Genomic DNA, 26,230 nt, shown 5'->3' with positions numbered 1-26,230 from the left:
CCTATAAGCCACCCAACTCCTCTCAGGACCCCCATCTCAGGGCCTGCCCTTGGCTAAAACCAATAAAGTTTATTCTAAGGGCAGCAAGGGGCTGGTGTCTGTTTGGGGGTGAGGGTGATGTTGGGAAAGGGTGACGGTAAGTGAAGGGGAACAGGTGAAGGAACTTTAGACTCAGACGGAAAGACCTTAGGGAGCTGCGCCCAGGAGCCCCTGCCCCCACCCCTTACTTCGGAAGTTGCCAAGGCCCAAGCGTACAAGGGTGTTCTGTTTAATAGTCTTTGCCTGGCGGTACTTGATATGCTTGGGGCATCTCTATGGTTGATTCTGCCCACTGGGGCTAGGCCTGGGCCCTACCCTGCCCCCCATCCACCTGGCCTCCTCCAGTTGACCCGGAGTCCTGGGGCAGGTATATCAGAAGCTTCTCGTGTCTTCTCCATTCATCCATCCTTGGGTCTAGCCTCCTGTCTCTGAGCTCTCATTCAGCCTCTTGGGGGCCAGGGGTAACCGGCGTGGATCTTGCTCGCTGTGCCAAGATGGCTCTCCAGATGCGGCATACCATCCCTCCCCTGGGGATAGCAGGCTCAATGTGGCTTGCCAGAATAAGGTCCTGGGCCCTCTCTAATACCCACTGTCTGCCTGATGCCCTCTCTGTCCCCAGAGGACACTGGTTTCCCTGTAATTTCCAGGGAGGAATCCAGGCAGGCATGTAGCTGGGGGTCAGGATCTGACCAACACGAAGCCATATGCATGGGTCATCCTTGGAGGGCCCAGGACATACCTGATGCGGGTGTAGATGAGGTCATCTCGAGTGGCACAGGTCAATAGGGTATGGAGGGTGAAACTGTGGTTCAGCAGCTGGTTGCAGACAGAGACCCCGATGCAAAAACAGTGGAAGAAAAAATCAGAGAAAGATGTGTTCAGAGACTCAGGTACTAGCTGTGTAGTACCACCAATATGCTAGGGCAAATACCCCTTTTGGGGCCGCAGTTTTCTCATCTGTACCATGGTGGGGGGGTATACTAAGTGCTCTTCCCACAGTGAATTCTCTGTGTGAGGGGAAGAGAGAAGGGAAGTGAGAAGAGCTGAAAGATGGGCAGAGATGGAGTCTTTGGTCGGTGGGGGTCAAGGATAGCCAGCACTCTCCCCCTCACCATCTGGATGGTGCCTGAATCCACATTCAGTTCCTGTAGCCACTGCACCAGGCCCTGATCCACTGTGAGAGCAGCTGTCAAGGAGGAGTCAGGTGGTGAATCCAGGGGTACTTCCTGCCAGAAGCTGCCTCACACTCACAGCTAGTGTTCACCAGCTCACCTGGGGGCTCGGAGGCCAGGGCAAAGATCCCTGTCTTCCCGCTGACCTGCTGTAGAGCTTGGTGCACCAGGGCCTGGCACTCCCGCTCCTTCTCAGCCAGGACATCTCGAAGCCTGTTGGAGAATGCAGAGGCTGGGAGAGTAGAATAGCCGGAGGAATGAGGGTGAAGCTGGCCCAGAGGGGATGGACAAGGCCCAGGGGCTTTACCTGTCAGTTTCTGCTCTCAAGAGGCTCAGCTGCACCATCAGGGGCGGGGATCCCTGCTCTGGTTCCCCAGGGAGCCGGCTCAACTGGACCAAGGTTTCCTGCTGCTTGGACTGGGGTTCCTCTTCTTTACTTGACTCCTCTGACCTCGGTGGGACCGCCTCCGTCTCCACCTCTGCCAAGCCAAGTGACTGGGGTGAGGTCAGGCAGGGAGGGAACGCCCATCTGGGATCCCCAAACACATCCCCAAACACTGGGGGTAAGGCGCAAGGCGCTGGGTACCCGCCAGGCAGTGCCAGTCTGGGATAGGCCCGTTTGGCCACGCCCCACCCGTTCTTTTCCGCCCCTGCAGAGCCTAACCCCTACGGGCCACGCCCCCTCCCGGCCCCATTTGTGCTCGTCACGCCCCCGAAGGGGTTTTACCCTCGCTGGCCCGCCGACCAGCTCCATTCGGCCCGCCTGGGCCCAAGACAGCCAGGGCTACCCGTACAGCTCGGCTGAGCAGCGAGTCCAGTACGAACATCCAGTGTGGGCGGATATGGCGCCTGCGGAGGATCTGCTTCACCTGGAGAGGGAGAAAGGGCGCTTGGCTGAGTCTCAGACAGAGGTGGGGCTCGAGTCGGAAGGCCCTAGAAAGCCTTCTGCCAAAGGCTAGTCGGACTTGGGGCCGAGGGAGGGGCTGGGAAGTTAGAACTGGGTAGATGTCCCTTTCCTGCGGGCTCTATCTTCACAGGGAGGACATGCAACCTTGCAACACCAAGTCCTTGCACATTCCCAGGCACAGGGAGCTCACTACCTCTTATTAGGCAGCCCTAACTTCAAGAAAGCTCCCTCACCGCATCCGGGAAGGCGAAGAGCGGTCCATGCAGAAGCGCCGGCCCGAGGCCTTGGGCCCGCAGCTGCCCTTGCAGCGCCCGCAGCTCCTGGGCCAGCTGCCGACGGTTGGGCGTGTGGATGTGCGCGGCGAGGCAGCGCAGCAGCTGTTCCACATGATTCCTACCCAGACGGGGACCCTGAGAAGGAAGAGGGGTTGTCAGTGGGTGTTGCCTCCTGAGTCAAGAGAGCTGCCGGTGGGCGGAGGAGTGAGGGAGGCTTCCCGTCCGCGCTCGACCGCCAGGGAGCGCTGGGGCGGCCGCACCCACCTGTTCCTGCTTCAGGCGCAGATTCTCCGCCAGCGTGGGCAGCTCCTGCTCCAGCACCGAGGCCAGCATGGCCCTGCGCTTGCTCTCCTGGTGCAGCAGGCTCAGCCCAGAACTCTCCTCGGGGGAGGTGGGCTCCTCCGCCCCGGGTTCCTCAGGCACCCTAGTGTAATGGGGAGCTGCCGGTGGAGGGCGGGTAGCAACACCGGCCAGCCACCTCCGCCCCAGGGTTTGAATCCTGGCTCTTGTATTTTTATGCCTACCTCACAGGGATACAAGAGATAAGCCTGGCACTGAGGTGGCACAATAAATAGAAGTCAGAGCATCTGGGAGGGGGCACCAAATGCCATCCTTGCAGGTGGCTGGAGGTGCCAAGGCCGGGCGGGGTGGGGGGCTTCTTCTGGAGGGAGTACAAGGGCAAACCCAGATGAGGCAAAGTCACTCTCCAGACCCTGGGCTCTCACCGGAGCTGGCTGGTGTCTCCATAACTGAGGCAGCGCTTGGGCGGACTGGGTGGATGCTGAAAGGGTGCCTGCGGGCACGGGAATGTCTGCGACTGGGTGGTCGAGTCGGCCGAAGGAGTGGGGCTGGCTGAAGGGGCGTCTGAGGGAGGGACATGGCTGTCAGCATGGGCCCCCGTTCAGTCTTGTCACCTCCACAGCTCCTCTGCCCTCACCCCAGCGTGCCCCCTCCCTCCACTTGTGTAGTACCTGAGGGCCGCGGTGCGGGTCTGGGGGAGCCAGGGCTGCGGCTCCTCTTCCCAGGCTGCAGGAAGGGGTCCCCCAGCAGTGCCTGAGCACTGGCTCGGAGACGGGGGTCTGGCTCAAAAGTTCGGAGAAGGAAGGTTTGGGCCTCCGCTGACAGAGAAGTGGGCATTGGCGGATGCACCTTGTACATGCCCACCTGGGAAGGGTCGGGGAGGGTAGACAAAGGTCAAGTTTAGAGGCGTTCAGGGTCCAGTCTGTCCCCACCCGACCTCATGAGCCAGGCCATGGGGGGTCTCACCTGAAACATGGCGGCTTGCGGGCTCCCTAGCTCATGGAAGGGTGGGCGACCTGTGGCCATCTCGATCACAGTGCAGCCCAGTGACCAGATGTCAGCTGCCTTCCCATACCCTCGTGGGCCCTGGTCAATGATTTCTGGGGCCATATACTGTAGGGTCCCTAGGGCAGGAGCAGTAGCAATAAGGCTCACCTAGGCTTGATCACTGCGGGGATGGCAGGGGGCTCTATCATCCTCTGGCCACCTGCGCCCACAGTGAATTCTATCATCCAAACAGTTCCCATCACCTACCCTGGTGGCCAAACACCTGTCCTGAGTTTCCTCACTCATCCTAGGCTCTATCATATTCTGACTCCTTCACCCCCTGGAGGTTCCATCATATATCCTGGACAGCATCATCCACTCTGAACTCTGTCACATGCTTTAGCCCGCATCAACATTTCTGAGCTCCATTCCAGGCACTTAAATTCACCATCATCAGCTATCCGAGCTCCAGTTCTAGATTCTATCACCTCACCTCTGGCTCAGTCACCAGCCCTGGGTTACATCCCCCATTAGGGCTCTAACTCCGTGGCCAGGAGAAACACCATTCCCTGAAAGGTCTTAAGAATTCTTCTGTCCTAGGTCAGCACCCCACTCACCACCCCACACCCCACTACCTGTGAAGGTCTCAGTGCAGGGTGTGATGCCTGCCAGCCTCTTGGACGTGCCGAAATCAGAAATCTTGAGCAGCCCACTGAAGGTGTTGATCAGTACATTGTCCCCCTAAGTAGAGTGGACATTGTGCTCAGTGCACATCAGGCTGGGCTTCTGATGGCAAAACCGGGCCCTATCCTGGGATCCCATCTCCTAGAATCCCAGCCTGACCCCACCTCTATCAGCCTCCTCCCTCTGCGATCCCACTTATGACTCCTGGGACCTGGCACCTGGTTTGCCTTCAGGTCTGAAGTTCTTTCCTTCCCTAGGGAGCCTCCTTGATTAAATTCCCCACCCTTTGCAAAGGGGTCTGCACTCTTAATTTAAACTGTCAGTCTCTGTCTGGAGCCATATCTCCTCCTGTCCCCCTTCACCAGTGAGCCAGGGTGGGCCAGCTACAGGGCTTACCTTTTTTCATTTTTAAAAATTATTATGATGATTATGCTTTTTAAAAAGTCAGCTTTATAATTACTTTATAATAAAAGCCAAGGATGCAATTTTTACCATTTTCAGAGCATAAGTCAAATGGCTTTGAAAAATCTATACAATTGTATAACCACAACCAAAATAATAATATTGAACATTTCCATTACCCCCAAAGGATTCCCTCATACTCTTTTTTTTTAAATGATCTCAGGAATAGAATTTAGTGATTCATCACTTACATATAACCCCCAGTGCTCATCCCAGCAAGTGCCCTCCTTAATGCCCATCGCCCATTTAGCCCATCCCCCCACCCAACACCCCTCCAGCAACCCTCAGTTTGTTCTCTGTATTTAAGAGTCTCTGATGGTTTGCTTCCCTCTCTGTTTTTATCTTATTTTTGCTTCTACAGGGCTTACTCTGATGTCGCTCTCTCTTTTTAATTTAATTTTTTTATTAAAATTTTTTATATTTATTTTTTTAAGAGAGAGAGACAGAGTGCAAGTGGGGGAGGGGCAGAGAGAGAGAGGAAGACACAATCCGAAGCAGGCTCTAGGTTCTGAGCTGTCAGCACAGAGCCCAACGTGGGGCTCGAACCCATGAACCATGAGATCATCACCTGAGCTGAAGTCAGACGCTCAACCGGCTGAGCCACCCAGGTGCCCCTAATTTAATTTTTTTTATTTAAAAATTATTTTTTAATTTATTTTGAAAGAGAATGAGAGCAGGGGAAGGGCGAAGGGCAGAGAGAGAGAGAGAGAGAGAGAGAGAGAGAGAATCCCAAGCAGGCTCTGCGCATCGGCGCTGAGCCCAATGCGGGGCTCAAACTCACAAACCATGAGATCACAACCTGAGTCAAAATCAAGAGTTGGACGCTTGACTGTCCACTCAGGCGCGCTCTCTCTTTTTTAATGGTTATTTATTTTGAGAGAGAGCACGTGCACATGAGCAGGGGGAAGGGCAGAGAGAGAGAAAGAGAGAGAATTCCAAGCAGGCTCTTCGCTGACAGCAAACCCGTGAGATCATGACCTGAGCTGAAACCACGAGTCGGATGCTTTAACCTACTGAGCCACCCAGGCGCCCTGCTTACCTTGATGTCTCGGTGCACAATGCGGTTGTCATGCAGGTAGCTGAGTCCCTGCAGGATCTGGCGGGTGTAGAAACTGATGGTGCTCTCATTGTCCTGCAGGGGTCCCCACACTGACCGCAGCAAGGAGGACAGGCTGCCTGGGCAGAAGCAATCCGAGGTCATCACTGGCGCCCACTTACTCCCGCCCTCAGCTCCCTGCTCAAGGCCCGGGCACACCCATGCCATGACCCAGACTCCATCACCACCCAGCCGCACTGTGTCAGCTAATGCCAGGCTACGCCACCCACACACGCTAGGATTCATCTTCCCCAAGGGTTTCCCACCCCTCCCTGGCTCCATCCCCATGCCTCGCACTTCCAGTTCCACTTGCCATCCCACGCGGGGCAGGTACCTCCGGGCACTTCCTCCATGAAGATCTTGAGGTAGCCGCCCTGGCTGGCGGAGCCCAGATAGCGCACAATGTTCTTGTGGCGAAGGCGTTTGTGCAGCGCGATCTCTTCATGCAGGGGTTGAGAGAACCTGGGGGCAGGTAGGGAGAGACCAACAGGCGAGCTTGGGGCAGAGACGCTCCCCCAACTCCAGCACCAGCCAGGCCACGCCCCCAGGACCTGCCCCAACCACACGCCCCTCTCTGACCTTCCCCACCCTATCTGTCACCCAGCCCACAGACCCCTCCGGACCCTTCCGCCCTCCTGGTGCCTGCCGTTCTGCCCACAGGCCGGACCCACCGGGCATCTGTAAGCCCGACCAGGAGGGCATCCACGGTTCCCGCGCCTACAGTCGCGGCCACAGGACCCCCCTCAACTCGTGGTCCCGGCCACCTGGGCCCCAGCGAGCGCCGAGCCCCGCCCGCGCGGCCCCGCACGCCGCACCTGCTGTCCCGCTCCGGGATCTCCTTAATGGCTATGCGCACCCGTGTGTGCCGCTCGCGGCCCGCGTACACCGCCCCGTAGGTGCCCTTGCCCAGCACCAGCCGCTCGCCGGTCTCCGTGTACTCGTAATCGAACTGCGGGGGCGCGGGGGGGGGGGGGGGAGGGGGAGGATTGGTGAGATGGGAGCTCAGCAGGGGCCCGGGCCCTTCCTCCTCCCCGCCCTCCCAGCCCCCTTCCTCACCTCCAGCACCTCCCCCACGCCCTCCACCTCCTCTGTGGGCACCGTGGAATCCGGATTCGTCACCAAGGCTTGGATCAGGCTGCAGAACCTGAGGGTGAGGGAGGTCAGGCTCACGGGAGGGGTAGCTTGGGCGGGAACCGTCCCCTCCGATGCCCGGGAGCACCCAGGGGACATGTCCCTTCCTTTCCCTCACTCCCCTGGCACGCCCCACCCCCGCCGCCCTCCGAGAGGCTGCGCGCACCACTGGCAGTGCCCTACGCTGGGGAAGCACAGCTGCACGTCCTGAGCCGGTGGGAGCGCGTAGAGGAAGCAGCAGCGCTCGTCCCTCTTCGAGGTGCTGAGAAGGGAGGAAGATCCCCAGTGAGCGCCCGGTGGCTGGCAGCGCCGCCCCTCCGGGGACCTGGTCGCCCTGGTCTCGCCCCTCACCTGACCCCGCAGATGGAGGCCACTGGGAAGGTCCAGCTGGATGGAATGTCCTGGGAGAAGAAGGTGGGTCTGAGGGGGCTGCTGGGGACTGGGAGAGTGGCTTGGGGATGGGACAAAGGTTCTAGAGAAGGGGTGCACAGCAGTGAGGGATGGGGGACCTCAGCGGTGACCTCACCTCGGTTTCGGGCTCCAGCAGGCTCAGGGTCACTGAGCTCACCGGGTCAGTACCCTGAATCTCGAGCCTCGCAGGCAGCAGCACCTTGTTCATCTCCAGGACCAGCACCTGCAGGTGATGAGGAAGGGGCTGGGTTAGAAGGGGCCTGCCCCTCTCCCAGTCCCACACTCCCACTGGGCGGCCTCACCAAGCACTGGTCCCCTTGGGGACAAGCCGTCTTGAGTGGCTGACAGGACTGTAGCAAAAAGCGGAGCCAAAAGTGGGCACGGTGCGGGGGTCCTTCAAGAGGCTCTAGCGTGGGTCTGAAGTGTTGGTACAGCAGGAAGGTTTCCATCATGGACACCAGGTACCTGCAGGCACAGCCTCGTCCTCAGCTCAGCCCAAGCCCCGGCTGGCACTGCCAGGGAGGGCGGACTGGCTTGGACGAGGCCAGAACACGGGCACTGGGTGCGGCGGGCACCGGTCTGGAATAGGCCATGTCGTTGGCTCCAGGGCTCAGGCTGGAATGCCAGTGGACATAAGCGCGGGGGCTGGCAGCCCAGGCCGGGCCAAGACTGTGGAGGGGACCACCTACCATATGGGAGCATTGAGCTTGTACAGCTGCTCTGCAGCCAGCGCCACCTGGGCGAGGTCATTGGCGAGGATCTGAGCTCCCAGGTAGAAGCCTACATCCCAGTAATACTGCATCTTTTCCACACAGCCTTTTCGGGCCAGCAGGCAGCCCAGCTTCATGCCTGGGAGAGAGCGGTACGGGTCCTAGGGAGTCTGGCGGCAGGTGTGGGCAAAGCCCAGGTGTGGGCCGCAGCATCCGTGTGGGCGGGAAGATGGAACCAGGTGAGGGGCGCGGTGAAGCGCCCGACTCTTGATTTCAGCTCGGGTCACGATCTCACGGTTTGTGGGCTCGAGCCCTGCGTCGGGCTCTGCACTGATAGCACGGAACCTGCTTGGGAATCTCTCACTCCCTCTCCCTCTGACGCTTTGCCCCTGCCCACTGGTGCATTCTCTCTCTCTCTCTCTCTCTCTCTCTCTCTCTCTCTCTCTGAATAAATAAGCATTAAAAATTATTAAAAAAAAAAAAGAAATAGCTGAAAACTTTAGTGGGACTCTCAGATGGGAGTAGGAGCTTCGGCACAAGGAAGGTTTGGGGAACAAGTGTGTGCAGAATTCAGTGTATAAGGAACACAGGTGTGGCCTTAGGAACACCTGTGGGCTCAAGGGCTCATGAGGGCCCAGGACAGGTATGAGGGTCCAGATGTGGGTTCGGGAAGGATAAGTCCAAAAGGGGACAAGGCCAGTCCCAGCTCCGGCCCAGTGTCCTTTCTCCCCATGCTCTCCCCTGGCCCCTCTGAGGCCCTGCCGGTGGGAGGAGGGGTGCAGGACGGACTCACCTATGAGCTGGAGCTCCTCAGAGTCCTCAAAGCGCTGCCCAGCAGCGATGAGCAGCACAGCTGCGTTGATGCCCGAGTGGAGGCTGGGCTCCACATCAAAGGCCTTTCGATACCTGGGGTGGGGGTGGGGACTCAGGGCTGGACTGATGCCCACAGGCCCGTCCTTCAGCCCACTGTCTACCCACTGGCGCCCCTTACCAGTGATAGGCTTGCTCCCGGTGCCCAGCGTCCTGGAAGCCAGAGCTGAAGAACATGTCCTTGTAGACACGGCCGCACATGCAGTACAGGTCAGGTGCCACGGAGCCCTCACACTGTACCAGCGGCAGAAGCACAGCCAGGGCCTTCTCCCGGTCCCCAGGCCTGTTCCTCCTAGGGAAAGGGGAAGATAGGCTGGGGACTTACCCGACGGCCCCGCCCCCTCTCTACCCAGGAACCCCTAGACCCTGAACGGCAGGGCCCCTTCCAAAGGCCTGACGATAATGAACCCAGAATAGCTGTGACTCTGGTCAGCACTGCCGTCTCTAGAAGTAACGATCCAGAGAGAAGTGATTCCTAGCAGCTGTGACTCGGAGGAAGAGTGACCGCGGGAACTGTGACCGCTCCAAGGGCAGCAGCGCCACCCCCACCCCACTCCACCCCAGAGGCAGCGGCGACAGGACAACAGGGACCATTTGACCTCGGTGTGACCCTGGTCAGCAAATTCCCTGAATGGCACTGATCCCAGACTGCGGTGACGTCACACGGCAGAGACCCATGTCCTCAGGTGGCTGTGACCTGAACGTGGCTCTGCCACTCACCGGTTGAGGGCGAACGTGTAGTGGAAGCAGACGTTGTGCTGCTGGGCCACGTCACAGGTGGGCAAGGCCTTCAGCGTCTCCACCAACTCGATGATGGCTGAGTAGTCCTGCGGGAGGGCACGGCACACACTGGCACGATGGCCTCTGGGGGGGGGGTCCCATCGGCCCCCAGACCCTGAGGAAAACCTTGAGTTGGGGTCCCCTCCCATCCCTGACACCCCATCTTCCCACCCACCACACCTAAGGCCCAGGAGGCAGCGTAGACACCACACCTTTCACAGAGAACCGACCGTGTGCCCCAACTTCCCTGCTGCTCTGGGAGACAGCGACATGATCATCCCCGGCCTCAGGTAAGGAAACTGAGGCTCAGAGACATCAGATAATTTGCTCGAAGCCACCAGTGACTGAGGGGCACAGCCCGGGGATGGACTCGGGCTCCTCTGACACAGAATACCGCTGCCCTGCCTGCCTCCCTGAGCACCACACACCTGCACATCGCGGTAGGAGAGCAGCAGGTTCATGATGATGTCGGGGCTCAGCAGCTCCACGCTGTCCAGTCTCCGCTGCAGGCGAGCCAGCTCCTGCCGCAGCTGCTGCCCGCAGAACCGCTCCCGGGCCCGCCGGATGTCCTGCCGAATGGTCTCCCGGAAGTAGCCACTATCGCCCCCAGCAGAGGAGGGAGGGGGAGAGAATGACGGGGCCTGTCCCTCAGCCCCAGCCCACTGGGCCCTCACCGGCCTCCTCCTCCTGCGCCCTCTCTGCTCCCCATTACCAAGAGTCCGTGGGCGTGGCCTCCAGCAGGCGGGCGAGCCGGCCCACCAGGGGTGTTAGCAGGGCCTCCGTGCCCACCCCGGCCTGTACCAGCCCATCAGCCAGTCCCCTCAGGAGGCCTGCATCACCGCACAGCACCCGACCCGTGGCTGTCACCACATAGGGGATCAGTGTGTAGCTGCCAACACAATCCTGGTGGGAGGGAGGCAGGAATCAGTGCAGGTCAGGGGTCAGCACCAGGTCAGAGAGGGGCACTGAAGTGGTCAGAGGTCAGCACCAGTGAGGATGGGGACAAAAGAGAAGGGGCACACTTCATGAAGGCTGGCCGTAGGGAACAGAGGCCCACATGGGGAACTAGTGAGGTCAGAGGTGACTGAGGAGGCCAGAAAAGGTAGTGGCGGTCAAAGGGCACATTGGAGGGAAGGCTGGATTCTGCTCACCGAGTTCTTCTGGAAAACATCCTCCTGCAGGGGACAGTCAGATACTGGTATTCTAGGTAGGCACCACCCCAGGCCCTGTGCCTACCCCCACCGGTCACCTGGCCACCTACCCGAAGGGCCTGCAGGTCAGGGAGGTCAGCCTGGGAGCAGAGGAGCACGTTGTTGGTCATGCTGAAGCTCTCACGCACGCCGAGGTGGTAGAACAGGGAGGGCTGTGTCAGGGAGCTGCTCACCTCCAGCACCACCACATCTGTGGGCACAGAGGTGGAGGCTCTGAGCCTTGAAGCCTGGCTGGGTGGGGAAGGAGCCTGGGGATCCACCCTGGCTCTGTCGGTGTTCCCATGTGACTCCCGCAGGGTCCCGTTTTGCTCTGGGTCTCGGTTTTCCCCTTCTAGGCCCCTCTAGCTCTTCTACAGGACTGATGATATCTGTGGTGTTGCAGGAGAGGATTGGGCTCAACAGGCTGGGACCTTCATCCCACTGTTCAGAACCAGTGAGCACTGAGCATGGAGGAGAGGAGCTGTGCACCAGCCAACAGCCTGTTCCGCGCCATTTGAAAGGCATTCGAAAGGTGTGGCGCAAACACAGAAGTCCCCTACCCTGAGTCCTCAACGCAGTCTCTTGAGAGGGGCGGGCACCAGCAGTGTGTTTAGACAATGCTGTGCCTGTGTGTGTATCGCTTAATGTTTCTACCTCTGTGAGTGACAGTGGCTGCGAGGGCCTGCGTGAATCAACGTATGTGCGATTTGTGAGTCTAAGAGTATGTGTGTCTTTGTATCCTCGAGGTCGCGTCAGCCTTCATTTTTAGGCTGCGATTTTAGGGCCATCAGGCAAGCTCGGTTCCCAGACTCTTGGATGAACAAATAAGTGTCAGGGGCGGGGCGCCTGGGTTGGCGGAAGGGAGGGGTGACCAGAGCGGGAATAGCCGCCTGTCTGGCCCCGCCCCCGAGCGACCCAGCCCTGCCTCCAGTTCCGCCCACTACCTCACAACCACTGGGGCCTGACAACCTAAACCCCCTCGCCCAGAATCCTGCGCCGATGGATCCCTTGGCTTTTCTTTCGGCCTCTCTAGCCCGATCTTCCCAAGTAGTATGCTACCTCCCCTGAACTCCAGCCCCCCAAGTACGGCCCCTTTCCCTACTCCAAGCTCCACCTCCCAGGATCCTCCCTCACGAGCTCCGCGTGAGATCGTCTTGAGGCTGAGCCCTCCAACCTCACTTCTGAGATACCACACTCTGTCCCGCTCCCAGCCTCGCCCCAATCCTAACCCCAGGCATGGTGCCGACTCCAGAGTGCTTTAAGCCCCAGTCCAAGGCCGGCCGCGCTCCAGATCCCCTAAATTCCACTTTTATCATGGCCCTACCTCGACCCCTCAGCCTAGCTCACCTTGTGCCCCCCAGACCCCATACCCATCTCGGGGTCTCCCCGGAATCGCCGAACCACGCCCCCTTCGGCCCTCCCCGGGACCCCCAAGCCCCGCCCCGGCTCCTGACCCCGCCCCCAGCGCGCCCTCACCCGCGTTGTAGAAGGAATCCAGCGCCGCGGTGTCTCCCAACGCCAGCGTCCCGAAGGGTAGGCTGCGCAGCTGAGGTCGCGGTCGCGGCCCGGGGAGCTGCGCGCAGGCCTCGCGCAGGCAGCGCAGGGGCAGCGGCTCCGCCTCGGCTCCAGCCTCGGGCTCCACCCCGGGCTGCGGCTCCCGGGTCAGCACATAAACCACGCTGAGCGGCCGGCTTCGCGCGCAGCCCCGGCCGGCGGGCGCGGTGGGGGGCCGGCCCCGGCTCAGCGCCTCGGCGAGCGGGTCCTGCCAGCAGCTGCCGGCGCGCTCCAGGGCTCCAGACCGCTGGCACGGCCCTGCCATGCGGGGGCGCTCCGGTGTCAGGCGCCCGGCTCTGGGCACCCGGGGCGGGGCAAGAGCCAGTGGCTACGGCTCCAGGGATCTCAGGATTGGGAATCTCCTACGAAATCTGGAAACCCAGAGTCGGTCAGAGGCCCTGTTCCGGGAATCTGGAGCCCAGGGCCAAAGCCAGGCTCCGACCAAAGGTCCTGAAGATCTGAAGTGGGGATTGGGTCCCGAGAATCTGGGGCATCCAGTGATCCGCCGCTCGGAGTCCCGGGAATCGGTCTGGCCGTGTCCGCCACCCGGACTCCGCAGGAAAGAGTCCGCCGTCGCTCTCTCCTGCCCTCACATGTAGGCCGGGCCCAGCCCTTTCCCGGCCGACTGGGAAAGCTCCACCCTCGGCCCTGGGGCAGCGCCGCTCCCTAGCGGCCCGGGACTTGGCCTCTCCCCTCCCTCCTCTCCCGCCAGAACCTCTGAGACTGGCCGCTTCCGGAACAGCCTGTGCCCCTGTGCAGCCAACCACTGTGGTCTACTACACGGCAGGAGCTTTTAAGACGTGTGCCCAGGCAAGGGCTAGGAGGGACTTGTGAACTTCAGAACCCGCCCCCCCCGCCCCCTCCCCCACCCCGCGCCGTGCAGGTGTCTGTGGAATGAATGGATCTCCAGAGAAGACCAGAGTGTGCAGAACACAGCGAAGGACATACATTCTCCAGGGCTCCACTGTGCAGGCAGAGAGGGACTAGAATGGGAGAAACCTGCTCCTTTGCCTGCCAGGAACATGGTACTTGGCATCTGAGCCCAGGCTTTATTTTGCCTTCTGCCAGGAGGCTGCTTTCCCCAGCATCCAATCTCCTGTGGAGACTTGCTGACCTTTGACCTCCACCCAGAATATGACCATGGGACCTGAGTCCCCACACCCACACTTCTCTTCCTACCCGAAGAAGAACCGGAAACCTCAGCCCTTGGCCTGCCACACCCGCACAGCTCCCCAAATCCCTAACCTCCTGGTGTTGGCGAGGCAGCAAACCTCAGTGGGCTCTGAAATCAGGAACTGGGGACTTAGTCTCCAAGATCACTCAGTTCCGTGACGGAGCAGAATGCAAGCCCACGACTGCCTGTCAGACTACAGTTATTGTGCTCTGTGTGTTGCTCTGCCACTTTCTAGAATGTGACTCTAGCGAATTAAGGGCTTAATAAATGCTAACTCAGTAACTGCTGTTTCGCTGCCTTGTTACCCTGCGGAAGAAAAACGGACCTTCCCTCGTTTGACTCAGAGTTCAAACGAGCCCCGAATGGGACAGACAAGAAGTAGTAGAGAATGAGAACTTGGCTGCCGAGAGAGGAGGGGGTGGAAAACAGATGACTTAGAAGGGACAGGCATGGGTCAACAGGGGGAGAAAACTGCGCAAATCCCCCCACAAAACTGTACACTTGTAGGACCCGGAGGACGCAAGGGTGCTGTCAGTGGATGCTTGAATCCTTCTGAGTCCTCCCTTAAGTGCTCCTCTGGCTTCGTCTTGCACACCTCCAGAGATAGAAGCCTCACTACCTTATGAGACCAACCCTTCCATCTTCCTGACTGGAAGATCTTCTTTGAATAGAGCTGCACCCCGTGTCTCTGCTCTGCCCTCTTTTTTTATCTAATTTTTTAAAATGTTTATTTATTTTTGAGAGAGAGAAAGAGCACGAGCAGAGGAGGCAGAGAGAGAGAGGGGGACAGAGAATCTGAAGCAGGCTCCAGGCTCTGAGCTGGCAGCACAGAGCCCGATGCGGAGCTCAAACTCACGAACTGAGATCATGATGCGAGCCGAAGTCGGACACTTGGCCAACTGTCTGCTCTGCCCTCTTGAGTTTTTCCCAGTCACTAGAAGAGTCCTGCAAGCCTGGAAAGGGTTAAAGTGATTTTATTTTTAAATGTGGACAGGGGAGCAGAGGCGTTTGGCAATGGGGAGTGTAGCCCTCGGTCCGGAAGCTGTACAGGATAGATAAGGGTGCTGGCTGCCACGGTGTCCTAGCGAAGCATCATGTGAACCTTGCGGTAAGGGTGGCCCACGCCCCGGCCTGAGGCCCAGTCGATGCCATACTTGTGAGCAGCGGCCTCAGACGTTGCGTAACGCCTGTTGAGATTGGACCGGTAGCAGGATCCGTACCACCAGGCACCGTGGACAGTCACGGCACAGTTGCTCTTGCTCGTATCGTGGTCAGCATCGTAGGTGGTAAAGGGCTTCCCGTTGTGGAGGCTCAGGGAGTCTCCTGACAGGGGATGGAGGCACCTTGGAGCCGGGCACCATGCCTGGCACCCTTGAAGAGATGATCTCACAGGAGCCTCAGAGCCACCGTGAGGTGGACGTTATCAGGCCCCAGGAGGAAACAGCAGTACCAAGGAGCCAGAGTGTTCTCCCAAGGTCACTCGGCTAGTCACGGTGGTACTGGGACTTGAACTCGGGACTGCGGCTCCAAGGCCACTTGCTCCTCCCTCTGCCTTGTCTCCCTCCCAGAATCCCCAGCTCCCATCAGCAGCCTGAACAGCTCTGCCTGGGGGAGCTGGGAGGGACTTCTCAATGCCCGGGCAAGGGGGATCCTGAGGCACGTCCCCACAACCACTTCCCTCTTTGAAGTCTCTCCTCAACAGTCACTGTTTCTCTGAAGAAAAAAAAAAAACAAAAACCCAAAAAACCAAACTTTCTGCTTCCTCTTCTGAAGCAGATAGGGCAGATGCTCAGCAGGGCCTCAGATGGCTCCCACATCCTCCCTCCCTGCCTCTTCGCCCATTTTACAGGGGAGGAAACTGACAGGGGAGGAAACTGACAGGCAAGGAGCTCGCCCAAGGTCACGCTGTTAGTAAATGAAAGGGCTGGATTCAGACTCAGGACTGTTGGCCTCCAGAGCCCAATTTCTTCACTCCTGCCTGCACCATTCTGTCTCACGGGTGCCATTTCTCAGATGAGGAAACCAAGGCTCGCAGAGGGGAAGAAATTGCCCTGGGTCCGTGATGGAGGCCGTGGTCACACTGGGAGTGGATCCAGCCTCCCTCACCTTCTTTCCCTGCTCTGGGCCCCACCTCGGGTTCACTCACCTGCAGTGCCCTCCGAGAACTTGCCCAGCACCAGCTGGTAGTGATCTGCCTCCCCGAGGAGGCGGAAAGACTCATAGCGGGCAAAGGTGTGGTTGCCAGTGAAGTCCTCCAACTCCACCCGCAGCTCCCAGGTACCTGGAGGGAAGAAGGAGGCATGGGTGGAGGAATCCTCAGATCCAGGGTGAGGATTCAGAGTGCCAGAGAAATGCCCCCCAAACTCCCTGGGACCTGCTGGGAATTTACCCCGAACAGTGAGCTGGTGCAAATTCTCATTCCCCAGTCAAAATTCAGACTCCTGGCTCCCAAAACCTGCTTTGTAGGCGGACCAAGAGCGGAAGAAATCCACGGACCCATCCTGTCGCCTCTGGAACACCTAAGGAGGCAGAGAAGACCAGCTCAGCGGCCATTACTCCAGGCCGGGCAGGTCATGAGGAGAAGCCGGGGGTGGGGGTGGGGGTCTGTGGCAGCGGAGAGTGGGTGCACTGTGAGGGGAGGGCGGACACCTGCCCCCTCTTTGGATTGGGGGCTTGTTAGTAACGTGTAAGTCCAAGTGACTTTTGTTTTTATTTTCTAAAGATTTTTATTTTTTTTAGGTTAATCTCTACACCCAACGTGGGTTCAAACTCACGACCCCAAGATCAAGAGCTGCACGCTCCACCGACTCAGCCAGCCTGACGCCCCAATCTTTGCCTGTGAATAGTGATGAACTCCACATTCCCTTACTAACTTCTACGGACACTCAACCTCTTGCCAAAGCCTGACAAGTCCCAGGGAGACTGAAATGATTGGGAACATCCGCCCTGTCCTTAGAGGACGGTCAGTCGTGCTGGGATCAAATTTGATCAAGTCAGGTCAAAATAACCTCCTTAACTTACTATGGGAATCGAGATATTAGAGCAGAGAGGTCACCTCCAGAGGTCCAAGCTCGAGTCCTGGCCTTACCCTGATGTCCCTCGGTCCCCACTGCAGGCTAAGCTGTCCTTAGGCCCTGCAGTTTCCCTCCTCAATATCCTTCAGTCTAAGCACCTCCCCTTCCACTGTGGCCCGGGGCCCCTGAATTCCTCCTGACCTGTGTCCCTGCCTCCATCCTATCCCCCACTGCCATGCACCTTCCATGGTGCAGCCTGAGTCTTTTCCCTAAAACGTAAGTCTGATCAGGTCCCTCCCCTGTTTACAACACTTTCATGGCTGCCTGTTGCCTCCGGTGCTCCTCAGTCAGTTATTCAATGCCCTCCGTGAACTGGCCTTTGCAGAGGCCCTTAATCCGTCCTTGACCCACACCTGTAGACATTAGCTGGCCTCTTATCTGCTCCCAGCTCATTCACATGGTCTCCTCAAACCGTCTTGTGTTCTCCTGCCCCCCTGTGTGTTTGTCTTTCCTTCTACTTGGAATGCCCTTCAGTTCCGCATCTACCTAGAGAACTTCTATACAGCCTTCAAGGCCCTTTCAGATGGCATCTCCTTTGAGGAGCCTTCTCAGACTTCCTCAGGCCCTCTGGGAGCTCAGTAAGCATTGGTCCGTGAAGGACTGAAGGAATGCTTTAGCTCCAGAGGGCTCTGGCTCCCCCTAGGGTCCAAGAGGAAGAAGTGCCCACTGGGCCTGGCCTCTGAGCCCCGGAGTCTCCCTGGCACTCACCAGCCAGCCGCCCTCTTTGGTGTCCATGTCACAAAAAACTGGGAGGGCTCTGCCCTCGAGTAGGCATAGACGGTACCAGCCGCTCAACGTGGCACCCCGGCTCCGCAGCTCCTGGCAGTTTCTGGGGCCTGGGGAAGGAGAGATGGGCTGAGATGTGTTGCCACAGTGTCTCGCAACCCTCACCCTGCAGGCAATGGAACGGGCCAAGTGTGGGACCCCAGGAACCCTCTCGATGGCTCCTGAAGAGGGACTCTACACAGGGAGTCTTTCCCCAGGGAAAGACAGAGTGTTGGACCTGAGGTCTGAGTACTCCCAAGGGAGGGCCCTCAAACCCAAGGGAGGGTGCCCAGGCCCCTTCCTAATCTTGCCCTCCTCTCCCAGCCTTCTACCCACCCCCCGCCCCCCGGGGGGCGATCATAGTGGATTGCTGAACCATGGCTAAGCAGAGACACCCCTCTCTAGTCCAGGGACAGAAACAAAGGAAGCAGAGGAAGTCCATGGTCCCACACACTCCACCAGGCTCACCCTTGGGGCCCATCTTGCCAGGTGGTCCAGGTTGCCCTGAAATCCCAGAGACCAAGGTGCCTTAAGTCCCACCCCATGCCCAGGGCCAAAAGGCAATGAGTGACTTGGAGGCTGAAGTCAGATCCCAGCTGCAGTCCTTCCTGGCTCTGTGATCGCGGGCACACAGTTTATCATCTCTGAGCCTCACACCCCGCTCAGCAAACTGGGGATAGAACCAGCTACCTCACAGAGTCAAACTTGGGGTGCTGGGCATCCAGCCCACGGCCTGGCACACGTTAGGTTCCTTGCCTCTTGGTCATGGCCTCTCAGCACAGACAGTAACCAGTAACCGCTGATCCCCAGCCTGCCCAGTTCACCCCGGGTCCCTGCCTTCTCCCCGGCATCTCTCACCTTGAGGGCCTGCAGCTCCTTTCTCTCTGGGACTTCCTGGGGCTCCAGGACAACTGGGCAGGAGGACCACTTTGCTGGCTTCCAGTCCCCTGGGGTCTGCAGGAAGAAGCAGGGCCGGGTGGCCACAGGGTGGGCATGGGGGAACGGGTATATCTCTTCCAGGCCCCTCTGCGGTTCTCTTTCCATCTCCCAGATTCTAGCTGTCAGGACCCTTGCCTCCAGAGCTGCACCATTTGCATCAATTTGCATACATTTACAGTCCAGAGCCCACCCTGCTCCTTGCAGCTCCGTGAGGTTGGGCGGGAGAAAGACCCCCAGGGAAGGAGTGAGGGCGGGTGGGTGGGGAGAGCATCTTAGGCTGCTACCTGGGCAGTTGGGGTGGTCCTGGCAGGCTTCCCAAGCAAGAAGAGCAAAAGGGAGAGTGGGGTCCACAGTAGGCCCATCTTGCTGGTGCCCCAGAGGATACCAGTTTATAAGGGGGCCAAGCTGGTGGGAGAACCTGCACTCCACAAGTCCTGCTGGGTGCTGTTTGTGCGTTGCCTCTGGTCCTTACACAGCCTGGCTCATAGTCATTATTGGCCTCGGGTTACACGCTTGGCACAAAGCAGGTGCTCAATAAATATTGGTTAAAGGAATGAATAAACAAGGAGAAAATGAGGCCCAGAGGCAGGGCGTGGCTTGTGCACTGACATTTGTCTGCCTGGGCCCACAGAGATCTTGCCCAAGCGCCCCGCCAGGGAGAGAGGCACTCTTGACAAAGGGACTTCATACCCACTCTCAAGTCTGTTGGGGAGCCCCTGGCAGGGCCTAGGAAGTAGTTACTAATATAGGCAGACCATTGAGCGGGCAGACTGTGCAGGGCAGGTCTGGAGGCTAGGAGGCCAGTGAGGCGGCAGTAGCCACAGTCCAGATGTGAGGACTGACGACTGAGCTGGAGAGGGACCTCAGGTGACAGGAAAGCAGAGAGAAGCCTCATTTGCTTGTTCGTTCACTCATCCATTCTTTCACTCACTCATTCATTCATCAAACCTTCCCTGAAAGCCTTCTCAAGCCCTCTCTTCTCAGTGCTTGTGGGGGCAGGGAGGGCTGGGGTACAAAGCGGGTGTCAGAAGGTGGGGGCCGAGCTTGCCAGACAGGATGGGTCCATGAGATGGACTCTGAGATCCTGAAATTCCAATTCAAGGGATCTCTCCTCCCCACATTCTTCCACAGGTGGGCCAAGATTTGCAGACAAGCGTATTTATCATGTGCTATTTATAATTTAAAATTTTAAGTTTATTTTATTTATTTTGAGAGAGAGAGAGAGAGAGAGGATGAGTGGGGGAGGGGCAGAGAGAGAGAGAGAGAGAGAGAGAGAATCCCAAGCAGGCTCCGCGTTGTCAGCAGGGAGCCCGACTCAGGGCTCAAACTCAGGAACCATGAGACCATGACCTGAGCCAAAATCGAGAGCTGGACGCTTGACCGACTGAGCCACCCAGGTTACCCCTGAAATGTGCTGTTAAGCATAATTATTTCTGGGGAGTGGGACCAGGGGGAAAGGGTTTCTCACTCTTTCTATAAAAAAAATCTGTATCGTCCTTTTGTTCCTTACAGGCATTTACTACTTTGGAAAAAGCAAACATCCGAAAGAAATTTCCTTAACTGATGGTAAAATCAGAAGGAGGTGGGGGCATTTCCTCCCTCAGCTCTGGAAAGGATGGGCATTATCCCTGCCAGCACTAAGTGCTGGGTGGAGAAGCCAAGGGAGGGCGATCCAGGCAGGAGAAACTTCATGTATAAAGCCTTGGAGAAGAGAGAAAGCCAGACAGGCTGGGAGCGAGGAGTAGATCCGAGTGTTGAGAAAGGGGCGCTCGAAGGGGAGGCTGATGTCGGAGACGGGGGGCTTTGGTGGAAGTGTGGAAGGGGAGGGGCGAGGAGGTGACTGTTAGGCATGTCGATGGTGGCACGAGTGGGCAGGTGAGCTCTCTGTGAGGCCGAGGAGGAGCCGGAACTGCTGCGGGCCCCAGGGTCCCTCAGTGCCCTTCCAGCTGGAGTGCAGGGAGGCCGGGCCCAGGGGCAGGAAGGGGCGCGAACGCTGTGGGGTGATGGCGTCTGGAATGCGGATTGAGCTTGTGCATCCGCTCTGAATCTTCCCCGGAGCCCACGGAGACAGACACTGCTGTCACCCCACTTTACAGATGGGGAAGCACGGCCAGGGCTGGGAAATAACTTCCTCCAGTTCACACAGAGCAGTCAGGCTCCACCCGCTGACCTCGCCACCATCACCCTCTATGGCCTCTCCACTCCACTTCCTGGGACAATCATGGGATGAAATCAGATAACACCGTCAGACTCTTAGCCACATGCCCTGTTTCCAGCAAGTGCCCCCGCAGTGGGAGATGTTATCAGTCAGGGAAGACTTCTGGGCAGGGGTGGGGTGAAGTGGGGTGGGAGAGAAGCGGAGGAGGTGGGCATGGGAGGGCAGGGGCTTTCCAAGAGGACCTGAGTGAGGAAGGCCACGAGTACAGAAATGGCTGTCGAGTCCCAGGGGCATCTCCACCTTGGCATTGGGGCAGAGACCTAACTTTAGGAGCCGAGAGAGCCTGAAGATGCCTCTGTGGGGGAATTCTGAACTTCTGCTTATTCTGGAGTCAGAAAAACCTGGATTCAAATCCCAGCTCTCCCCTGTCCTACTGCATGATCTTGAGCAAGTGTATCTACCTTTCTGAGTCTCCACAGACTCATCTATAAAGGGCGGGGGAAGAGGGCTAAACACGTATAACAAATGAAAATATTAAAAAAAATTTTTTTTAATGTTTATTTTTGATACCGAGAGAGACAGAGCACGAGCAGGGGAGGGATAGAGAGAGACGGAGACACAGAATCCGAAGCAGGCTCCAGGCTCTGAGCTGTCAGCACAGAGCCCGGTGCGGGGCTTGAACTCACGAGCAGTGAGATCATGACCTGAGTTGAAGTCACACGCTCAACTGCCTGAGCCACCCAGGCACCCCTGAAAATGTTTTAAAAGGCGGCAGTAACAGTCCAAGGTTGAATTCTCATTAAGGAGAGGACAACAGCTGTACCCCAACCCCAACAAATCCACACAGCCCAAGACACAGGATGTGAAGCACAGTGCTGGAAAGAATTCCTTTATTTGAGGGCAGTGCCAGGTGGGTGGGAAGAGGCAGGCACAGACCCCGTGCCAGGCAGGGGGCCCACAGGGATAATGGATAAGACGCGAGGTGGTTGAAGGATGCTCTCAGCCGCAGGTACCAGGCCCGGGACAGGAGGGGATGTCAGCTGCCAGGCACTGAGCCTGCTTAATGCCCACAGGGGCCAGAAATCGGTGGCCAAAGTTCTTCCCACCCCGGCACCTACAAGGGGGCCGAGAGGGCAGCCTCTTCGTCCTCCTTCCCCTCAGTGTGGAATCCAGGCCTGAAGGGGGTCAGATTCTGCAGAGGCCAGACAGAGAGGGCACTGAGGGCAGTGGCCCTGCCTCAGCCGGGCTGAGGACCCCCACCCCCAGGAAGCAGGCAGTGGCTGGAAGAGCACACTTGAATGGAGGCTGCAGCAACCCGCCCCACCACATGCACACGCACGGCACACGGGGGCCTCAGAGCAGCCCCCCTTCTTAGAGGAAACCCAAACTGCACATCCCAGGCTCCTGCCTGCGGCCCCAGAGCTGCAGAACGAAGGCTTGCCTGGGCTCCGTCACCTACTGGTTCTCCTCTCTGCTGGCAGCATGAGGGACAAAGACAGATGGGCTCAGTTGGACTCTCAGACACAGGGTCCAGGCTGAGTCCTGGCCCCAGCCAGCAAGGGGCAGAGAGAACCCCACATGTTGAGAAGCGTGGCTCACATGGGTGATGATGTGGGGAACACACTGCCCTGCCCTTAGTGCTGCCGCATTGAGAAGACAGTGCACTGGCGCTTAAAGGGGACCTAAAGGGCAAGAGTCAGGTGGGGGAAGTGAGCTGAGTCCCTACTGGCAGGCCAGGTACTCACAGTGTCTGGTAGGTGCTGTCCTTGGCCTTGAGGAAGCGCAAGACGAAGAAGGCCGCTGCCTGCAGGCTCAGCACGAGCACGATGCCCCCAATGAAGCTGGCCCCATCAAAGCCAGGGCCGTGGGCTTCAGGGACTGGGGGGCTCCCTGCAGGGTGCAGGTCATAGCAGGCCACTGTGGACCGGGATCCTAGCCCTACCCCAATAACCAGCACAGGTCACCTGGAGGCCCCAGTCCTCCAAATGGGAGCCTTGAACAGCAGGCTCAGAAGTTCAGCCCAATCCTGTGGGCAGTTGGGAAGCGCCTGCTGGGAGGGGCAGTGCCTGGGGCAGGGGAGGGTGAGGCCTTGGCTCCAGCCCTGGCTCTGCTCCCAGTTGCTCTGTGGCTTGATGTCTTTCACGTCCTCTCTGGGCCTCAGGATCACATGGTCCTGATAGCAATGAGCTCCCTTCCAGCCCCCCTATCCCACGCTGGCCAGGCAGGGTGAGGGTAGACCCAGAAGTTAAGCGTCTAGAGCCCTTCAGCTGAGAGTTTCTTTTGGCCTTGGGTCTCAGGGTTCAAAGCCCAGATGCAGATGATATAGTCCCTTTTCAGGACTCCTAAGTCCCCGGACCCTGGAGTCCCCCAACATCCGGGCCCTTAGAGAAGGAAGAAGGGGAGGCCCACACCCTACCAAGCGGGTCCATGGAGACCGGACGATGTGTGTCAGAAGGAGAAGCTGGGTTCTGAGGGTGAGATCTGTCCAGTCACCTCACAGTTAAGACAGAGCCAGTCTCACAGCATCCCCTGACCCTTTCCCCTGTCCTGTCTTAGGGCCCATGGTTGCCAGGCTGTCTGGGTGGCTCCCAGCTGTGCCATGTCAGCCATCAACTCCCGCCACGGATTCGATTTCAGGCCCCAGGCCAGGTGCCAGGGCAGGGCAGGACTGGTGGCAGAAGATCATTCTGGGGCACTGCAGAGGGGCCCAACTAGGAGCTGGGTCCTCCTCCTGGAGGGTATAACTTGTGTAAGGGGGCCTGAGAATAGGAAGGGCAAAGGGGGTCCCAGCTACAAGCTCAGGGAGCCCCAGAGAAGGACAGTGGGGGGAGGAGGAGAGGGAAGAAATGAGCTGCCCAAGACCGATCTGGGGCTCAGCCGGAGGGAGCTGGGCCATCAATAATTCAGCCTCCAAGATCAAGTTTCTGGCTTTAATTAACCAAAAGCCTCTGCAGCCATCCCTACCAAGTCTGGTGACCTCCAGGCCCTGAGGGGCAGTGGGAACCAAGGGGCAGAGTTCTTGCTTCCGCTCTGCCAGGAACCTGCTTTGTGACCCTCTCTGGACCTGGGGGCTGCAGTGGGCAGGTAGTCACTGCGCTACATCTCGTTGGCAACCTGAGCCACACACCCTTCAGCACCAAGGGCAGGTTCTGAGAGTCAGCCCGAGCTCCCAGAACTGCTGGTGTTGGGGAGAAGGGACGGCAACCATCATTTCCCGATTGTTTCTATGTGTCAGACATTGAACTAGGCGCCGTACACCTGCTCATAAGATTCTCGCAGCAACTCTGTGAGGGATTACCCAACCCATTTTACAGATGTGGAAACTTCTTCTCAGCAGAAGTCACAGGGCTGAGGTCACAGAGCATGTAGTGCCTGAGCCCGGCTCTGTCTCTGCTGGCAACTCTAGTCCTCCCACCGCTACCATTCCCCCAGGTAGCACCTACCTGTTGTGACTGTCTTTGGTTCATAGGTGGGGTGGTGGTGGGCAGCTGGAAAGACAAGGGAATCCATGCGAAGCCAGCCCTCCCATTCTCTGACCCCCACCAAGACCCCAGCCCAGGCGAACGGCCGGACTTCTGACTCAGATCAGGCTCCCTGGTCCGGGTCCAGGTCCACCTGACATACTTTCAAGCCTTAGTTCACACAGCTCTTCCACCAGAAGTGGCCTCTCTCCATCTCTACCTTTAAGGGTCATCTCTGATGCCACCCCCTCCAACAAGCCCTCCCTCCCCATTCCCTTCGGAACTTCTGATTCTGAAGTCCTGTGTTTTAAATTAGGCAAGATAACTCCTCCATCCCCCTCTACGCATCTGTCCTGGACCCTCTGGCTGTGCCAATTTTCAGATGGGAAAACAGGCCAGAAAGGGGAAGGGATTTCTCAGTGAGCTAAAGGCAGAAACGCAAGTGGACCCCACTTCGTGGGCAGTCTGCTCCCAGATACAGACGATATAGTCCCTTTTCAGGACTCCTAAGTCCCCAGAGCCTGGAGTCACTGGAGACCCTGGAAAGAGGCCGATTCCTTCCTGAAGGGCAGGCTCTAGCTTGGGGACACCGTAGTCCCCTCTCTCCAACTTAGGCCAGTGGGAGTCCTCTTACCTGGACACGACTCTGAGCGGTTGTAGACGGAGCAACCTTCCTTGACCACCTCAGCTCGGGCCACACAGTGTCCTGGTGGGAGAAGGTGTAAGGGCGGGATCTGGGGAGAGCGGCCAAGGCTCTGAGGTGCAGAACTGGGGGCACTCGACTTGGGGAGGGCCCAACTCCATACCTGGCTCCTCTGGCTGACACTGCTCCCACACGCAGCCAGAGAGGTTGTGTGCTTTGTGCCCCTCCACACAATGCTCACAGAGCTTGAACTGTTTGCAGGCCCCCGGGACAGCTGGCCAGATGTTCATGCGGAGCAGGGCTCCCCGCCCAAAGCCTCGAGCTCCTTTACCTGGGAGTGGGAGCAACTCCTTGAAACTGAGCTGCAGCCGCTTCCCCACTACCGTGGCTCTCCCCCGTTTACACACATACACTCACCTGGATCCGCTAAGCCCCACTACACACCTGGAGTTTCCACAAACACATGGCTACACACACCCACAACCTCCCCCACATTCATCCAGAGTCCCCTTCCTTTGCATACAACCTGGGGTTCCCTGATCCATGTAGAACTGCTGCCCCCAGACACACCTGAAGCCCCTAATCCCCCAACCCCTGGAGCCTGTTACATACTCCTAGCTCCACACAGGGCTAGAACCCCCTTCGACTACCCCTAGAGCCCCGAACTCGTCTGGAAAGTCCCCTCCTGCCCCCCACCCCCAGGCCAGACTGCTCCAGAAGAGGCGGCTGGATGAAGGGCACGCTCCCCCTGCCCCAGCCCGGGCTGGGCCCTCAACCAGATCCTGGTCCGCGTTACCAGCCACAGCGAGCTGGGCACACAGGAGGAGGCAGCAGCAGCCGCCACAGAGCGCGGCCCGTAAGGCGCGGGGTCCCGGCGCGGCCATGGGCGGGGCGGGGGCTGGGGGTCGGCGGAGAGCTGGTGTGATGCGTCCCTCCCGGACTCGGCTCCGCTGGGGTGTGGGGAGCGAGACCCAGGCAACCTGGGCGTGGCCAGGTGGGCGTGGTCATTCTGGGGCGGAGCCAGTGGCAAGGCCGGGGTGGGGCCAGGTCGTCGGGGGCGGGGCCAGGCAGGGGCGTGGTTGATGGGTGTGGCCTGGTGGGACTCGGTTGGGCGATTTGGGGCGGGGCTCGGACAAAAGGGGGCGGGATCCAACGCTCGCCTCACACCTGGTTTTGGGAGCCCCCACCAACGGCTTCACGAAAACTCTGCTCGGTGGAGAGTTATTTTTTTTTTTATTTTTTATTTTTTTTTTCAACGTTTTTTATTTATTTTGGGGACAGAGAGAGACAGAGCATGAACGGGGGAGGGGCAGAGAGAGAGGGAGACACAGAATCGGAAACAGGCTCCAGGCTCCGAGCCATCAGCCCAGAGCCTGACGCGGGGCTCGAACTCACAGACCGCGAGATCGTGACCTGGCTGAAGTCGGACGCTTAACCGACTGCGCCAC

The 26,230-nt window shown here is 58.6% G+C and overlaps 3 protein-coding genes across 4 annotated transcripts; all 3 read right to left on the bottom strand.

The window, feature by feature from the left end:
- Positions 1 to 475: 475 nt before the first annotated feature.
- On the bottom strand, positions 476 to 13,254 carry MAP3K6 (mitogen-activated protein kinase kinase kinase 6). The gene is made up of 29 exons (XM_049617679.1): positions 12,491 to 13,254; positions 11,086 to 11,225; positions 10,976 to 10,999; positions 10,537 to 10,727; positions 10,253 to 10,421; positions 9,765 to 9,871; positions 9,166 to 9,336; positions 8,968 to 9,080; positions 8,154 to 8,313; positions 7,767 to 7,929; positions 7,580 to 7,687; positions 7,405 to 7,454; positions 7,220 to 7,315; positions 6,979 to 7,066; positions 6,738 to 6,871; positions 6,257 to 6,384; positions 5,866 to 6,002; positions 4,316 to 4,421; positions 3,660 to 3,817; positions 3,365 to 3,557; positions 3,119 to 3,257; positions 2,658 to 2,817; positions 2,352 to 2,528; positions 1,939 to 2,080; positions 1,519 to 1,690; positions 1,312 to 1,424; positions 1,152 to 1,225; positions 779 to 855; positions 476 to 566 (listed from the first exon to the last, which is right to left on the bottom strand). The coding sequence occupies exons 1-29, from the start codon at positions 12,831 to 12,833 to the stop codon at positions 476 to 478; spliced, it is 3,924 nt and encodes a 1,307-aa protein (XP_049473636.1). The 5' UTR covers positions 12,834 to 13,254.
- Positions 13,255 to 14,706: 1,452 nt separating this feature from the next.
- FCN3 (ficolin 3) lies at positions 14,707 to 20,036 on the bottom strand. The gene is given in 8 exon segments (XM_049618895.1): positions 14,707 to 15,065; positions 15,889 to 16,023; positions 16,132 to 16,261; positions 17,525 to 17,652; positions 18,041 to 18,085; positions 18,440 to 18,535; positions 18,805 to 18,886; positions 20,031 to 20,036. Coding segments are annotated over 8 exon segments (864 nt in total). The 3' UTR covers positions 14,707 to 14,823.
- Positions 20,037 to 21,541: 1,505 nt separating this feature from the next.
- On the bottom strand, positions 21,542 to 25,751 carry CD164L2 (CD164 molecule like 2). 2 transcript variants are annotated; one of them, XM_049617678.1, is made up of 6 exons: positions 25,579 to 25,751; positions 24,946 to 25,113; positions 24,774 to 24,845; positions 24,122 to 24,166; positions 22,424 to 22,568; positions 21,542 to 21,870 (listed from the first exon to the last, which is right to left on the bottom strand). In XM_049617678.1, exons 1-6 carry the CDS (start codon positions 25,664 to 25,666, stop codon positions 21,864 to 21,866), a joined length of 525 nt encoding a protein of 174 aa, XP_049473635.1. In that variant the 5' UTR covers positions 25,667 to 25,751; the 3' UTR covers positions 21,542 to 21,863. The 2 variants fall into 2 exon arrangements, with proteins under 2 accessions (XP_049473635.1, XP_049473633.1); XM_049617676.1 differs by lacking the exon at positions 21,542 to 21,870 and having other exon boundaries at positions 22,420 to 22,568; positions 25,579 to 25,750.
- Positions 25,752 to 26,230: the final 479 nt, after the last annotated feature.

Source organism: Panthera uncia (assembly GCF_023721935.1).
Source record: "Panthera uncia isolate 11264 chromosome C1 unlocalized genomic scaffold, Puncia_PCG_1.0 HiC_scaffold_4, whole genome shotgun sequence".
Taxonomy (NCBI): Eukaryota; Metazoa; Chordata; class Mammalia; order Carnivora; family Felidae; genus Panthera; species Panthera uncia.
The sequence above is the reverse complement of the archived record's forward strand: the minus strand, read 5'-3'. Positions and strand labels throughout refer to the sequence as shown.